This window comes from Xenopus laevis, chromosome 2L (assembly GCF_017654675.1).
Source record: "Xenopus laevis strain J_2021 chromosome 2L, Xenopus_laevis_v10.1, whole genome shotgun sequence".
Taxonomy (NCBI): Eukaryota; Metazoa; Chordata; class Amphibia; order Anura; family Pipidae; genus Xenopus; species Xenopus laevis.
The window spans coordinates 6,189,480-6,207,516 of record NC_054373.1 but is presented as its reverse complement, the minus strand read 5'-3'; the positions used below and the strand labels follow the sequence as shown (position 1 = coordinate 6,207,516).

The 18,037-nt window shown below is 41.4% G+C and overlaps 1 protein-coding gene across 3 annotated transcripts in view; it reads left to right on the top strand.

The window, feature by feature from the left end:
* b4galt4.L (UDP-Gal:betaGlcNAc beta 1,4- galactosyltransferase, polypeptide 4 L homeolog) overlaps positions 1-16,650 on the top strand; it is a 28,338-nt gene extending 11,688 nt beyond the window's left edge. For all 3 annotated transcript variants that reach the window (XM_018245833.2, XM_041581422.1, XM_041581420.1), the window contains 6 exons: positions 3,794-4,212; positions 8,081-8,313; positions 8,426-8,613; positions 9,645-9,767; positions 11,018-11,122; positions 13,057-16,650. In XM_018245833.2, coding sequence (XP_018101322.1) covers positions 3,948-4,212; positions 8,081-8,313; positions 8,426-8,613; positions 9,645-9,767; positions 11,018-11,122; positions 13,057-13,192 — 1,050 coding nt within the window. In that variant the 5' untranslated portion in view covers positions 3,794-3,947 and the 3' untranslated portion in view covers positions 13,193-16,650. The remainder of the gene's footprint in view (positions 1-3,793; positions 4,213-8,080; positions 8,314-8,425; positions 8,614-9,644; positions 9,768-11,017; positions 11,123-13,056) is intronic.
* Positions 16,651-18,037: the final 1,387 nt, after the last annotated feature.

The window sequence follows — 18,037 nt, the reverse complement described above, 5'->3', positions numbered from 1 at the left end:
ATCCTTATAATTTACAAGAGGGGGTACTTTATTCACTATATATTACTAGGTGGCAAACACCCCAGGTCTAGGAATAGCTGCAGCCATGGGACTTGCCTCAGCCGAGCAGTAGCTGATGAAGATCGTGTGTGTATTTAGCACCCAGGGGTGAACCACAGTGCTGTTCCCTGGAGAGTATGTGGGTGCTACTCAGCAGCGATTACTCAGCTGTCACTTTTGGTTACAAGATGTTTGGTGTGAGAAAAGTGGGCGAGGCTCTGACTATCCGATATATTATATGGGTCACCCTCTGGTCGTTTCTGGTATCCCGTGGCCACAGCACTGGTCAAGGATCTCCTGCTGTTTACAAGCCATAAAGGCAGCAAGGTTTTTCCAGGGATCTCATTGGACTGAGGTTCAATCGGTCATTATCTCACATTATTAAGCTGGCCTTAAAGGGATACTGCCATGGGAAAACGTGTTTTTTTCAAAATGCATCAGTTAATAGTGCTGCTCCAGCAGAATTCTGCACTGAAATCCATTTCTCAAAAGAGCAAACAGATTTTTTATATTTAATTTTGAAATTTGACATGGGGCTACATATTGTCAGTTTCCCAGCTGCCCCAAGTCATGTGACTTGTGCTCTGATAAACTTCAGTCACTCTTTACTGAAAGTTGGAGTGATATCACCCCCCCCAGCAGCCTAACAACAGAACAAAGGGAAGGTAACCAGACATACACGAAGAGATCTGCTCGTTTGTCAATGTCGCCAAACGAGCGGATCTCTCTCCAAAATGTCCACCTTGAGGTGGGCAATATCAGGCTGATCCGATCGTGGGCCCTAGGGCCCAACGATCGGATCCTAACAAATGGGAATGGGGGTTGGATCGCGGGACCACATCAATGAACCAGATCTCGATTGGGGAAGCCTGTCGGGGGGGCCCCATACACGGGCCAATAAGCTGCCGACTTAGTCTGTCGGCAGCTTTTATCGGCCCGTGTATGGCCACCTTAACACAAGAGAACAGCTGCCTGGTACTGGTAGATCTAAGAACAACACTCAATAGTAAAAGCCAAGTCCCACTGAGACACATTCAGTTACATTGAGTAGGAGAAATAACAGCCTGCCAGAAAGTAGTTCCATCCTAAAGTGCAGGCACAAGTCACGTGACTGGAGGCAGCTGGGAAACTGACAATATGTCTAGCCCCATGTCAGATTTCAAAATTGAATATAAAAAAAATCTGTTTGCTCTTTTGAGAAATGGATTTCAGTGCAGAATTCTGCTGGAGCAGCACTATTAACTGATTCATTTTGAAAAAAAATGTTTTTCCATCACAGTATCCCTTTAAGGTGACCATAGACGAATCAATGAAACTAATTTTCGTATGATATTCGGTGTGTGTATGGTGGGAGATGAGCTCACCGTCATCAGCAGAAGACTTGGATATTGGTCGGCTCGTCAATCAGGCTGACCAGAAAATATTGATAGGGCACCTTTGAAGGCACCTGAACATCGGCCATTGTTAGTGCTGAATCATCAGATACAGGTAGAATTCTATTGTTTCTATTGTATATCTGACCCTTCAGCTCTACACGTGTGTATTGAAATGAATCATCTTTACTGGAAAGATCGTGAGTTGTAACATCTATGGCCAACGAGTCCGTGCTGCCATATCTTTATGTCTGACGAGCAATCGTTCTTTGTTTTAAAAAATCACTTTGTTTTTTTTCCGAAGAAAACTTGAATGTCAGGATGGCTGGAAACGACTCAAAATTGATCCATTGATCCCTGGACGTCTCTCGTTGACTTAAACCGCAATTCGGCAGGTTTTAGGCTGCGAATAGTCAAATTTGAGTTCTTAAAGGGCCAGAGTATGATAAATCTCAAAAGTTTTATCGAAATTTATTTAAAAAAAAAAAAATCTAATTTTTAAAACTCAGATGAATGGAATTGACCCAAACACTCAAATCGAATTAAAACAAAATTAGATTCGAGTTTTAAAAACTGAATTCAAGTTTTTTTTCCCAAAAAATCTCGAATGTCAGGAAGGCTGCATCCCTGGACGCCTCCCATTGACTAAAACAGCAATTTGGCAGGTGGCGAATAGTCAAATTCGAGTTCTTAAAGGGCCAGAGTATGATAAATCTCGAAAATTTTATTGAAATTTTTTAAAAAAATTCAAATCGAATTTGAACAACTCCCTAGTCAAATTTAACAGTTTTTGACCATGAAAAAATTAGAAAATTCGAATTTCTAATTTGAATTTTCAATTCGACCCTTGATAAATCAGCCCCTTAGTGTGAGATTCATACACTGCCCTAGATGTCCGTGGAACTATGGCTGTATTTCTATATCTGGAATCTTATTATGAAAAAAGTGGGGGCTTGTTAAAAAAAAAAAAAAGCCCTGCAGCAGCTGGGAATTATGGGAAGGGTTTAGACAACACAACCGATAATATCGTATGAAATTCATTTTCGTGTGATATTCAGTGTGCGTGGACGGTGGGAGATAAGCAGACCATTATCAGCAGAAGACTTGGATATTAGTCGGCTCGTCAATCAGGCTGGCCAGAAAATTTTGATCGAAGGGACCCGAACATCGGCCATTGTTAGTGCTGAATTATCAGATAGAGGGAGAATTCTATTGTTTCTATTGTATATCTGACCCTTCAGCTCTACACGTGTGTATTGAAACCAATGATCTTTACTGGAAAGATCGTGAGTTGTAACATCTATGGCCAACGAGTCTGTGCTGCCATATCTTTATGTCTGACGAGCAATCGTTTGTTACAATCTCTCGACCGACCACTAAACATTGAGATTAAATCAAGTAAAAAGAACGAATTACTCGATGTTCTGGCCATTAATTGACAGCAATAAGTTATGTCCGACAAATAGTAGTGACAATGGCCATTGATATCATCAGAGATCACATCGTTAGCCAATAGAAATCTTCTAACCTGTCCGATCGTCATGGCACGAACAATGTCGAGACAATCCACACACGGTCCGAAAATTGTACGAATCTTCGCTTCGTACAACTTTATGGGGCACATTTACTAAACTTTTAACATTTAAAAAACTTCGAATTTCAAAGTTTTTTTTTTGGGTACTTCGACCATCAAATAGGTTACTTCGACCTTCGACTACGACTTCGAATCGAACAATTCGAACTAAAAATCTTTGACTATTCGACCTTTCGATAGTCGAAGTACTATCTCTTTAAAAAAAACTTAGACTACCTACTTCGCCACTTAAAACCTACCGAGCACCAATGTAAGTCTATGGGGACCTTCCCCATAAGGTTTCTAAGCTTTTTTTGATCGAAGGAAAACCTTTTCGATCGATGCATTAAAATCCTTCTAATGGTTCGAAGGATTTAATCGTTCGATTGAACGATTTTTCCTTTGATCGATCTGTATTTGCGGTAAATCCTTCGACTTCGATATTCGAAGTGGAAGGATTTTACTTCGATGGTTGAATATCGAGAGTTAATTAACCCTTAGTAAATGTGCCTCTATCTCTGCGTTATGTTCGGCTTTAAGGTACAATTCTGATCTTTCAGGAAAGCTCGTTGGTTTCAATACACACGTGTAGAGCCGAAGGGTCAGATATACAATAGAAACAATAGAATTCTACTATTTGTATCTGATGATTCAGCACTAACAATGGCCGATGTTCAGGTGCCTTCGATCAAAGTTTAGTAGCCAGCCCGATCGACGAGCCGACTAATAACCGTCTCCTGCTGATATCGGTTGGCTAGAATATCGTATGAAAATGAGCGCACTATAATAACGTTCTTTTCCAATCCAGGGGAGATTCCGTCGTTGGAAACTCTTGGGATCCCACAGCCTCGGGGGGACGATGTCTCATCTTTGTTGGCGCATATCGGACGCAAGGACGCGCTGCTAGTTTCTCCAAGCTCGGGGCAATTTTTTGGGTGTGTTTAGACTGAGACCCACCAGCGATGTTACTGAGCAGCTTTGTGTCCCTGACGTTCTGCAGGATCCGGATCCTAATTATTATATCCCTGTGCTTGCTGCTCTTTGGGTGGGCTGCTCTTAACTCGGCCGATGTTGCCCGCTACGCTCTCAAGTTGAAACAGCCGATGGATTATAGATGGAGAGACACTTCCATGGAGAGGTGGAATGAAGAGGAGAGAGCTCATGCGGCTGCTGAAGAAACGGACAAAGAGCCCGTGAAGCTCTGCCCTGCCCTCTCCCCTCTGCTCAGTGAGTAATTGCCCCTTTCCTTTAACTTTCCCTTTAACTGTGGGGCGGTCCCCTGCGAGGACTGAACAGTGACCAGCTCAGCCTGAAAGCCCATTAGGGTAAGATTTTGGGGATATTGATATTTGCTCTCCTGGCTTCCCCTCAGCTTAAAGGTTAGTTAGATGCACATTTAGGGGCATATTTATCAAGGGTCGAATTTTGAATTGAAAAAAAAAAAAAAAAAATCGAAATTCGAATTCAAAAAGACCAACCAAAATTAAGTTGGTTTTTTTTGGTCGAATAGGTCCATTTTCGATCTAATAGGTCCATATTAGGCCGAAATTAGAATTGTACGAATCATAGGAATAGCGCATTCGATTGAATTTTCCCCAAAAAAAACGTAGATTTCTCAAAGTCCACCAATTGACTCCAGATAGGTTCTAGAAGGTCCCCCATAGGCTAAAACAGCAATTTCGCAGGTTTTAGATGACAGTACATGATAAATTTCGATATTCGAATTTTCAAATTTTTTTCAAATTCAAATCGAATTTGGACTATTCCCTAGTGGAAGTACACAAAAAATAGCTCAAAATTCGCATTTTTTTCATTCGAAAATTCACCTCGACCATTGATAAATCTGCCCCTTAAAGGTTTTTAAAAACTCCCCTAAACTCCCATAAATTTGAAAATTATTTAAAAAAAACTTTTTTTAAACTCGGATGAATGGAATCAACCCGAAAACTCGATTTGAATTCGATTTAAGCTTTAAAAACTCGATTCGCAATTTTTTTTTGAAAAAAAATTGCGAATGTCAGGAAGGCTGCAAACAACTCAAAATTTATCCCTGGACGTCTACCGTTGACTTAAACTGCAATTCGGCAGGTTTTAGGTGTCGAATAGTCAAATTTGAGTATGATAAATCTCGAAAATGTTATCGAAATTTATTTTAAAAAAATATCAAATTTTTTAAACTCCGATGAATGGAATTGCCCCGAAAACTCAAATTTAATTCAAATCGAGTTTTCGGGTCGATCACTGCACCTCTCCCATTGACTTAAACTGCAATTCAGCAGGTTCTAGGTGGCGAATAGTCAAATTCAAATTCTTAAAGGTCCAGAGTATGATAAATCTCAAAAATGTAATTGAAATTTTTTTAAAAAATCGAATTTGAATAACTCCCTAGTCGAATTTTAACTATTTTGAACATAAATTTTTTTAGAAAATTCGAATTTCTAATTAGAATTTTCAATTCGACCCTTGATAAATCAGCCCCTTAGTGTGAGATTTATACACTAGGGGGCAGATTTACATAGGGTCAAATACTGGGGGGTTAATCGAGGTAAATTAATGTAAATCCTTCAACTTTGAATATCGAAGTCGAAGGATTTAGAGCTATTCCTACGAAGGATTTTAATCCATCGATCGAAGGATATTCCTTTGATCAGAAAATTGTTAGGAAGCCTATGAGGACCTTCCCCATAGGCTAACATTGGCCTCGGTAGGTTTTAGGTGGCGAACTAGGGGGTCGAAGAAATTTTTAAAGAGACAGTACTTCGACTATCGAATGGACGAACGATTTTTAGTTCGAATCGTTCGATTCAAAGTCGTAGTTGATGGTCGAAGTAGCCATATTCGACCATTCGAAATTTTCTTCTATTCCTTCACTCGAGCTAAGTAAATGAGCCCCTAGATGTCCGTGGAACTAGATGTCCGTGGAACTATGACTGTATTTCTATATCTGGAACCTTACTATGAAAAAAATGGGGGTTTGATAAAAAAACAAATGTCCTGCAGCAGCTGAGAATTATGGGAAGGGTTTAGACAACACAAGCGTCAGAGTGTACATGACCCAGTTGCGCTTTGTATAACATACTCCTTATCACTATTTACTGTACAACGTTGTGGCAGCCCTGATAATGGCCACGTTTATAATAGGGATGCACTGATTCCACTATTTGGGATTCGGCCGAATCCCAGAATCCTTAATGAAACATTTGGCCGAATACCGAACCTGAATTTGCTTATGCAAATTAGGGTCAGGAAAGGAAAAAGTGGAAAAAAACGTTTTTTTACGTGACGAAAAGTCAGTAACTGTCAACTCCAGTTGTGATCTCCTTAGGATTTGGGAGTTCAACTATGGACCAAGGTCTTCCCACTGGGTTCAGCCACTGAATTAATAGCTGAGTCTAAAGACGCCCAAAATTGGTCTGATTTTAACTGCCAACTCCCGACCAAGTCAGTATCTTATGAACTAGCGACGCGCTGAATCCAGGATTCAATTCAGGTTTCGGCCTTTTTCAGCAGGTTTCGGCTGAATCTTTGTACCTGGCCGAACCGAATAATGATTTGCATATGTAAATTAGGGGTGGGAAGAGAAATGACGCGAGATTTCGTCACAAAACAAGTTTTTTTCCACTTTATCCTTTCCTGACCCTAATTTGCATATGCAAATTAGGATTTGGATTCAGTATTCATGAAGGATTCAGAGATTCGGCCGATACACTATGAGATCCACACATTAGGAGAAGGCCATACAAGGGCAGATTTAATCGTCCGTTTATTCGATCCGAAGCCTCATTTGCATATGTAAATTAGGGGCAGAAAAGAAAATCACATGACTTTTCGTCACGTAAAAAAACGTTTTTTCCCACTTTTTCCTTTCCTGACCCTAATTTGCATAAGCAAATTCGGGTTCGGTATTCGGCCAAATGTTTCATGAAGGATTCTGGGATTCGGCCGAATCCCAAATAGTGGAATCAGTGCATCCCGATTATAAACACTATGAGATCCACTGATTTGGAGAGGTCGCCAAACAAGGGGATCTTACCCCCAATATTCCCTCCTAAAGAAGCTCATACAAGGGCAGATTTCATCTGCAGTTTATCCCACTGTGAATGGGGACCTCCAACGGGCCCACCCCACTGATATCTGGCTGAAAATTGGCAGTTTGATTTTTCTGTCAGATCAGGCACCTCATTGGCCAGATGATTCGGCCCTTGCTCTGACAGTTTATATACCGGCCGCTGTAATCCAGAAGTTTTACTCTAGAGCCTACGATCGTCCACTTTAGGTTGTCATATTGGGGAAAGATTAACTTGTTTGGTGACTTTGCTAAATGAGCGGATCTTATAATGTATATCCAGCTTAAAGGGATACGAATTTGTTCACATCAGTTAATAGTGCTGCTCCAGCAGACTTTTGCACTGAAATCCATTTCTCAGAAGAGCAAACTGATTTTTTTTATATTTAATTTTGAAATCTGACTTAGGGCTAGACATATTGTCAGTTTCCCAGCTGTCCCCAGTCATGTGACTTGTGCTCTGATAAACGTCAGTCACTCTTTACTGCTGTACTGCAAGTTGGAGTGATATCACCCCCCTCCCTTCCCCCCCAGCAGCCTAACAACAGAACAATGGGAAGGTAACCAGATAGCAGCTCCCTAACACAACATAACAGCTGCCTGGTAGATCTAAGAACAACACTCAATAGTAAAATCCATGTCTCACTGAGACACATTCAGTTACATTGAGTAGGAGAAACAACAGCCTGCCAGAAAGCAGTTCCATCCTAAAGTGCTAGCTCTTTCTGAAAGCACATGACCAGGCAAAATGACCTGAGATGCACCTACACACCAATATTACAACTAAATACACTTGCTGGTTCAGGAATGACATTTTATATTGTAGAGTGAATTATTTGCAGTGTAAACAGTGTCATTTAGAAATAAGAAATACATCATAAAAATCATGACAGAATCCCTTTAAGGAGGATGACGATATCGGGATTTAATTTATCAGATATCAGTGGGGTGGGCCCCACAGAATATCTCGGTGTTTTCTGTTCCTGGTTCAGTCAGTGATTTAATTTGTTTCTCTTTCCCGCCGCGCAGGGGGCACTTTGCCACTGAAGTTTGAGGCTTCTCTAAGTTTGAAGCAGGTGAAGAAAGAGAACCCCCAGGTGGAAAATGGCAGGTACCAACCGGAGAGCTGCAAATCTCAGCAAAAAGTCGCCATCTTGATTCCTCACCGAAGCCGCGAGCAACACCTGTTGTATCTGCTCAAACACTTGCACCCCTTCCTGCAGCGCCAACAACTGGACTATGGGATTTATGTCATTCACCAGGTACGTCCCTCACTGTGGGGTAATGGGGGGGTGTTTGGCTCTCAAGTTGGGCAACCAGATGTGAGAGTGTATGGGCCAGACTGAGGGTAATGCTTGTGTTGTATTGTTACAGGCCGGCAACCAGAAGTTCAACAGAGCAAAGTTGCTGAACATCGGGTACCTGGAGGCGCTGAAGGAGGAAGACTGGGACTGTTTTATATTCCATGATGTGGATCTGATCCCTGAGAATGACTTTAACCTTTACCTCTGTGACACTGAGCCCAAACACCTGGTTGTGGGTAGAAATGTAACTGGCTACAGGTAAGGGCAACAAATCCCAAATGTTCCCAAACCACCACTGATTGGATCCTACCCCTCACATGTATTTCTGTCTTCTGCCATAAAGCAGGGCAGGACTGCTGCTTACAATGGGGATCAGATAGGATCTGTGCAGCCACTGGGACAGAATGTTCTGTTATACAGATAGCTAGAATCTCAGCTGCCATAAAGCAGGACAGGACTGCTGTTTACAATGGGGATCAGATAGGATCTGTGCAGCCACTGGGACAGAATGTTCTGTTATACAGATAGCTAGAATCTCAGCTGCCATAAAGCAGGACAGGACTGCTGCTTACAATGGGGATCAGATAGGATCTGTGCAGCCACTGGGACAGAATGTTCTGTTATACAGATAGCTAGAATCTCAGCTAACATAAAGCAGGACAGGACTGCTGCTTACAATGGGGATCAGATAGGATCTGTGCAGCCACTGGGACAGAATGTTCTGTTATACAGATAGCTAGAATCTCAGCTGCCATAAAGCAGGACAGGACTGCTGCTTACAATGGGGATCAGATAGGATCTGTGCAGCCACTGGGACAGAATGTTCTGTTATACAGATAGCTAGAATCTCAGCTAACATAAAGCAGGACAGGACTGCTGCTTACAATGTGGATCAGATAGGATCTGTGCAGCCACTGGGACAGAATGTTCTGTTATACAGATAGCTAGAATCTCAGCTGCCATAAAGCAGGACAGGACTGCTGCTTACAATGGGGATCAGATAGGATCTGTGCAGCCACTGGGACAGAATGTTCTGTTATACAGATAGCTAGAATCTCAGCTGCCATAAAGCAGGACAGGACTGTTGCTTTGGTAAAAGAAGGAGACTAGTTATGTGTGGGCCGGTAAACCCGCGGGTGGGTCGGGCCGACTTCACACCCTCATTTGCAGGTGGTGGGCTGCAAAAAGTACAATTGATAAAGCCATTTATCAGGCCCTGAGGTGTGGGAATTAGAAGATAATAGTGGAATATCAGAGTATAATGTGACTCTCCCCTGCTCTTCCTCTAGGCTGCGCTATAAGGGATATTTCGGGGGAGTGACAGCAATGACCAGAGCCCAGTTTGAGAATGTGAACGGCTATTCCAACAATTACTGGGGCTGGGGAGGAGAGGACGATGACCTGAGGCAGAGGTACAATGATTTCTAGCCGACATTACTGTATATGGGGAGGTGCTGGGCAGGAGGCTGAAGGCAATTAAAATGATTTTAGTGAAACAATGGTAATTACTTTACAGAACAAAGGCAAATAAATTCCCAGAATGAATGTTCTATTAGTAATTACACTGACCTTTATATTTATTACAATCACTGGATCTGCCAGTTGGCATTGTCCACAGTTAGCAAATAAGCTGCCAGGCTCATTATACAGTGAATAAAGTACCCCCTGCTGTGAAATATAAGGATATTATGACTTCCTTGACTCCTGATTACGAGGCCGAATATTATTATACAGTTTATGGAACTGACATAACTAATATCCTCATATTTTGCAACAGGGGGTACTTTATTTATTATAATACAGTTTATTTATTATAATACAGTTTATTTATTATAATACACAAGTTTTAGCGAGTCATGTGACAAAAATGACATCACTACTCACCGTTTACAATTAGGGATGCGCTGAATCCAGGATTCGCTTCGGGGTTCGACTTTTTTCAGCAGGATTCTGATTCAGCCGAATCCTTCTGCCCAATCAAACCAAATCCTAATTTGCATATTCAAATTAGGGGCGGGAGGGAAATTGTGTGACTTTTTGTCACAAAACAAGGAAGTAAAAAATGTTTTCCCCTTCCCACCCCTAATTTACATATGCAAATTAGATTTCGTTTTTGGTATTCGGCCGAATCTTTCCCAAAGGATTTGGGGGTTCGGCCGAATCCAAAATAGTGGATTCCCTATTTATAACTGGTCATCACTAGTCATATAAGGATATAATTTACAGGACTCTTGTGTATTATATATATTATATAATATATATATCTATTATATAATATATATATAGATCAGTAAAACCCAGTGGTGGTGTCTCCGGACTTACCTGCTCTAAACACTAGGGATGCACCAAATCCACTTTTTTGGATTCGGCCGAACCCCCGAACCTTTTGCGAAAGATTCGGCCGAATACCGAACCGAATCCAAACCCTAATTTGCATATGCAAATTAGGGGTGAGAAGGGTTTCACTTCCTTGTTTTGTGACAGTCACGTAATTTCCCTCCCCACCCCTAATTTACATATGCAAATTAGGATTTGGATTCAGTTCAGCCAGGCAGAAGGATTCGGCCGAATCCGAATCCTGCTGAAAAAGGCCGAATCCTGGCCGAATCCCAAACCGAATCCTGGATTCAGTGCATCCCTACTAAACACTTTGTCTCTCTAGGGTTGTGGGTCAAAAGATGACGGTGGTCCGACCCTCGGCCGAGGTTGCCAGATACACCATGATATTCCATACGCGGGATAGCGGCAACGAGGTGAACAGTCAGAGGTTGGTTTTTTATTTCTATTCTCGCTGTCATTACGTTGTCCTTAAAAAACATATTTTTGGGGGTTTAATCTTCTTATAATGGGACTGTACCTTTAACTTATCCGTGTCCCACCCTCGGCCCTGGGAGTCTTTGGGAATGATACGATTTCATTGCTTCCAATTAGTTTGCACAACAATCTCAAAACCAGAACTGAATATTATTTCCCAAGATGTCCGTCTAACAAGCGGCTCAGGCTCCCTTTCTGCCAGTCACTGACATTATTGCGGCTAATGGAGCCTGAACAGCTTTTAAAAGAAAATACATTCACGTAGCTCATGTGAAATCAGTAATCTGTGTAAGGAAAATCAATTAGTCAATATAGTATAAAACTGGAAAGCCCAGCCTGCTGATTTGCTCTCCTAGTGAACCTGGATGGAGGCAGAAGCTTAAAGGGCTTGTTCACCTTTAAATTAACTGTTAGTAGGATGTAGAGAGGGATATTCTGAGACAATTTGCAATCGGTTTTCATTTTTTATTATTTGTGGTTTTTGAGTTATTTAGCTTTTTATTCAGCAGCTCTCCAGTTGTCAGCTATCTGGTTGCTAGGATCCAAATTCCCCCAGCAACCATGCGTTGATTTGAATATGAATAGGAGAGGCCTGAATAGAAAGATGAGTAATAAAAAGTAACAATAAGGGGCTGATTTATCAAAAGTTGAGTTATTTTTTTCATATCTCGAATAACCAAACCGAATCCTAATTTGCATATAAGGCAAAAAAATTTTTTACTTCCTTGTTTTGTGACAAAAAGTCACGCAATTTCCCTCCCCGCCCCTAATTTGTTTATGCAAATTCAGATTTGGTTAGGCCGGGCAGAAGGATTCGCTGAATCCGTATTCTGCTGAAAAAGGGCGAATCCTGGCCAAATCCCGAACCGAATCCTGGATTCGGTGCATCCCTAGTTCCCAGGTATGATAAATCTCGAATTCAAAGTCGAGTTTGGATTATTATTAACTCAAACTTGTGAGTTTTGACCAAAAATCCTACTCACAAATTCGAATTTACAACACGAACCTTAATATAGCTTGAAATTAGCCATTCTGTACCATACTAAAAGTTAAAGGGATACTGTAATGGGAAAAAAAATTATTTCATAACACATCAGTTAATAGTGCTACTCCAGCAGAATTCTGCACTGAAATCCATTTCTCAAAAGAGCAAACAGATTTTTTTATATTCAATTTTGAAATCTGACATGGGGCTAGACATTTTGTCAATTTCCAGCTGCCCAAGTCATGTGACTTGTGCTCTGATAAACTTCAATCACTCTTTACTGCTGTAACTGCAAGTTGGAGTGATATCACCCCCTCCCTTCCCCCCAGCAGCCAAACAAAAGAACAATGGGAAGGTAACCAGATAGCAGCTCCCTAACACAAGATAACAGCTGCCTGGTAGATCTAAGAACAGCACTCAATAGTAAAATCCAGGTCCCACTGAGACACATTCAGTTACATTGAGAAGGAGAAACAACAGCCTGCCAGAAAGCATTTCTCTCCTAAAGTGCAGGCACAAGTCACATGACTTGGGGCAGCTGGGTAACTGACAATATGTCTAGCCCCATGTCAGATTTCAAAATTGAATATAAAAAAAATCTGTTTGCTCTTTTGAGAAATGGATTTCAGTGCAGAATTCTGCTGGAGTAGAAAACATGTTTTCCGATGACAGGATCCCTTTAATGTAAAGGTAAACCACCCATTTAAGTTATTAATGCAGGAAGCGTACTCTAACACAAATTGAAAGAACTGAGCAGAGAAGCATCAGGAGATGCCACCTGAATTAGTAACTTAAGTTTCTGACATTTTGTCCAGCTGGACAGAAGGGCGCGGGGCAATCCTGTTACAAATTCATGATATTAACAATGAAATTAATGAATGGAATCCGTCTCCCTTAAACAGGATGAAACTGTTGGATAAAGTATCCCGGGTCTGGCGGAAGGACGGGCTAAACTCCTGCTCCTACCAGTTACTTTCTGTTGAACATGAACAACTGTACATTAATCTGACAGCAGAAATTGGGCGGCCAGAGATCTAAATTAGGAGGAGCTTCCCCAGATAAGGCCAGCTCTCGACATCCAAAAGGATCTTTGTTTTCATAGAGGACGCGGATCCTTTGTAGAAGGAAAATGGGACCTCCAACCAGAAAACAGGTCTCATCGTCAGGCCTCATCTTATCTCATATGGACCACGTTTTTTTTGATGAATTTTGCACAAAGCCATAGGGTTTCTTTTACCAAAAGAAATGAGCCTCACCATCTACAACATTCCAGCAATTATGAGCCGAGTTTTGTACAACCTCATTGGACCTTCTCAAAGAAAATCGGGTGCTAAAACCACATTTGACGATCAGAAGGAAATACAAATTCAGGTAGATCTGCGATGGTAACCACAATGGTGACCAACTTCTCTCTAGTTTAGTCTTGTGCAAATGCTCAGGTTAGGGCTAAGAACCGAGAACTTTAGCAAAAGATGCGCTGAGAAGTTGAGTAGAAGAGGGTAGTCCCAATGGTGTTCAAACTTCTTTTTTTTTTTTTTTTTTACAGCTCCTCAGCATGGTCAGGCCAGTAGACTTAAAGGTATGTTGATGATAGGACAATGCAGACCAAGGAATATAGGACCTGCGGAGCTTGTAAAACCTGCATATCTGAAGAACAAGTAGATAAGTAGGGTATATCTGTAAGAGTAACCACAATGGTGACCAACTTCTCTCTAGTCTAGTCTTATGTAAATGCTCAAATTAGGGCCAATTATCTAGAACATTTGGAGTCAGCAAAAGATGCATAGCTGAAGATTATGTTGATAAGTTGAGTAGAAGACTGTTGTCCCAATGGTGACCAACTTCTCCGAGAACTTTAGGAGTCAACAAAAGATGCATAGCTGAAGAATACGCTTACAACTTGAACTAGAAGAGGGTAGTTTCAATGGTGATCAACTTCTCTCTAGTCTAGAGTTGTTATTTTACAGCTCCTCAGCATGGTCAGGCCAGTAGGTACGTTGATGATAGGACAATGCAGACCAAGGAATATAGGACCTGCGGAGCTTGTAAAACCTGCATATCTGAAGAACAAGTAGATAAGTAGGGTATATCTGTAAGAGTAACCACAATGGCGACCAACTTCTCTCTAGTCTAGTCTTGTGCAAATGCTCAGGTTAGGGCTAATTATCTAGAACTTTAGGAGTCAGCAAAAGATGCATAGCGGATAAGTTGAGTAGAAGAGAGTAATCTCAATGGTGATCAAGCCTAGACTTGTCATTTTACAGCTCCTCAGCATGGTCAGGCCAGTAGACTTGAAGGTACGATGATGATAGAACAAGGCAGACCAAGTAATATAGGACCTGCGGAGCTTGTAAAATCTGAAGAACATAAAATAAGTAGGGCATATCTGTAAGAGTAACCACAATGGAGACCAACTTCTCTTTATTATAGTCTTGTGCAAATGCTCAGGTTAGGGCTAAGTACTGAGAACTTTAGCAAAAGATGCATCGCTGAAGAATATGCTTATAACTAGAAGAGAGTAGTCCCAATAATAATCAACTTCTCTCTAGTCTAGGCTTGTCATTTACAGCTCCTCAGCATGGTCAGGCCAGTAGACTTGAAGGTATGTTGATGATAGGACAAGGCAGACCAAGAAATATAGGACCTGCAGAGCTTGTAAAACCTGCATATTTGAAGAACAAGTAGATAAATAGGAATATCTGTAAGAGTAACCACAATGGTGACCAACTTCTTTCTAGTCTAGTCTTGTGCAAATGCACAGGTTAGGGCTAAGTGCCAATAACTTTAGGAGTCAGAAAAAGATGCATAGCTGAAGATTATGTTGAAAAGTTGAGTAGAAGAGGGTAGTCCCAATGGTGACCAACTTCTCTCTAGTCTAGTCTTGTGCAAATACTCAGGTTAGGGCTAATTTCCTAAAACTTTAGGAGTCAGCAAAAGATGTATAGCTGATAAGCTGAGAAGAAGAGAGTAGTCACAATGGTGAACAAGCCTAGAATTGTCATTTTACAGCTCCTCAGCATGGTCAGGCCAGTAGACTTAAAGGTACATTGATGATAGAACAAGGCAGACCAAGGAATATAGGACTTGCGGAGCTTGTAAAACCTGAAGAACATAAAATAAGTAGGGTATATCTGTAAGAGTAACCACAATGGTGACCATCGTCTGTTGGCTAGACTTGTAGTTTCTAACTCATCAGGTCAGGGCTAGAGATAAAGGACCTGAAGGTCTGCAAAACTCAGATAGCTGAAGAGTAAGCTGATAGGCAGGAGTAGCTTTGAGAGGGTAGCTGCAACCAATTTGAATAATTCGCCTTTTTAATAATTCAGAAGACTTGTAGTTTACAGCTCCTCAACAAAGTATGTAGACTTGGAGGTACATTGGTGATAGAATAAGACAAATCTATGGACATAGGCAAAACCTGGACATCTGAAGAACAATGAGGGTAACTACAATGGTGAGCAACTTCTCTCGGTTCTCCTCCTGCCATACTCACTGTATTAGATCTGGAAAACCAGGTTCCCAACTGGACAGAAAGTAGGTGCTTCACAACTCCTCAGCTTGGTTACATAATGAGGTTGAACTTGATGTACTTTGTCTCTTTTCAACCCGATTTAACTTGAAGGTACATTGACGATGAAATGAGGACCTACAACTCTTTGTGCTCCCCATGAAGGAAAATAATCAGACCCCCTAACACAATGGTGGAATATGAAGAACACCAGTCTCCTGCTGGATTACAAGTGATGTCTGTTCTCAATGGAAGGTCTTCTCCTGCAGGTGGAATTCACATGAATTCAATATCGCCAAGATGGCCGACAAATTAAAAAGGAAGTGGCTTAATTAAAGCTAAACAAGGGGGTCTCAACCAGGTATTCCATGGGAGTCACTGATCAGTACAGGGCTTTCATTATTCTATACTATGTTATTTTGTAGATATTTTACACTTTTGTTTAAAATACCCAAATTTAATGGGATGTTCTGCACTAGCCTTAGAGATGCTCTGCTGCAAAGATTTGGCCACTGGCAGCTCAGGCTGCTAAACTACATTTCCCAGCTTCCCCGGAGAGCCAAAGGGAACTATAGTTCAGCGGCTGTTGCAGCTCCCCTAGTGGCGGATCATTGTCTTAGTGAATAATATGAAAATAAAATATAATTCTAAGCAATTTCTCTGTATCCATTCATTCCTCATTCTCACTGGTTATAATGTTATGGGTAAAAGTCAATTCTGCACTGCTGCTTCTGACTATTGACATAGTCTACCAAAAACCAGAGGCGTTGCAGCATAGAAACACATGACATTTACCCACATCTTTATACCCCGTGAGAATGAGCAATGAATGGATACGGGGAAGTTGCTTAGGATGATATTTTTTTCATAAGCAACTTTTTTGGTTTTGCCTTCCGAAATCCATGGTAACAGACTTGCCCACATTGATGAATTTTATAGTTTTGCTAAATATTTTCTTATTTAAAAGTAAATTATGAATATCGCTGAATGTTGTGTCCTCGTTATTTTCATGAAAATCTGACATTTCCACAGGGGCTTCAGACTGGGCCCCCTTAGCTCACAACAAGGTTACAGATATATAGAAACATTGGGGTGTCACCCTGCTATAGTTCCAGGGGTACCCAGGGTACAAATAAACACTCACCCCAAATCTCCCCCTAACTGACCTTCAGACTGGGCCCCCTTAGCTCATAACAAGGTTACAGATATATAGAAACATTGGGGTGTCACCCTGCTATAGTTCCAGGGGTACCCAGGGTACAAATAAGCACTCACCCCAAATCTCCCCCTAACTGACCTTCAGACTGGGCCCCCTTAGCTCATAACAAGGTTACAGATATATAGAAACATTGGGGTGTCACCCTGCTATAGTTCCAGGGGTGCAGTTTTTGGGATAATGGAATTGAGGGGTCGGGGGGCAGATAAGAAGGGGAGGCGATGCAGTGACATTAGGACAGGGTTTCGTTACAGCTCATTGGATATTAGAAATGGGAGGATTCCTTATCACATCGTTGTCTCTGATCACTTGATAAGTAATTGGGCAATGGAACAAGCTGAGCCCAGAGCTGCTGGAAACTGTCGTCTCTCTGGTTGACATTTAGTTGGGTATCACCTTACTGAGCAGCTACAGTAGAACAGTAAGTCAGTGAGGATAGATAGTTGCACAGGTGAGTGTTGATCTATTGGGATAAAGTTACCAGTGGGGCTGAAGAGAGAAAGAGGCAGAGCTTTTATATATTGTACACGTGAAAGGTTTAGGTAAAGGTTAACTTCCCCTTTATAACTATTGTTTTATGAGTCCAAAGTTGTCATTCTATAGCTTTCTACCCCGTCCCTCCCCTATTCATCTCCCAGTCTCTCACTCAAGCCACTGCCTGGTTGCTAGGGTAAACTGCACCTGACAACTAGTGAACGAAAACTCAAAATCCACACCAAATAAAATTTTTTTTAAAAAAATGAAGACCAACTGCAAACTGTTTTAGAATATTACTTCCAAGGTTTCATCTCCATAAAATACACTTTATTTTATTTTTACATAAAGAAAGACTCGGAAAATGGTTTATAAATAGGGGAGATTATAAGAATGACCTGAATCTGCTCATTATAGGCTAACGGAGGTGCAGCTTTAAGGCCCCCCCCAGCACCAATCACCTGCTGTTGCCAAAGGCTATGCTGCCGGCTATGGTATGTGAAGCTGTTATTTGGGCCTAATGCAGCGACCAATCAGACGTCTGCTTTCAGTATTGCAGCCTCTGGCTGGTTAAAGGATGAATAAACCTTTAAAAAAAGTGAATGTAAAATTGATGAGGGGGCTGTTCCAAGTACTTTTACAATAGGGATGCACCGAATCCAGGATTTAGCATTTTTCAGCAGGA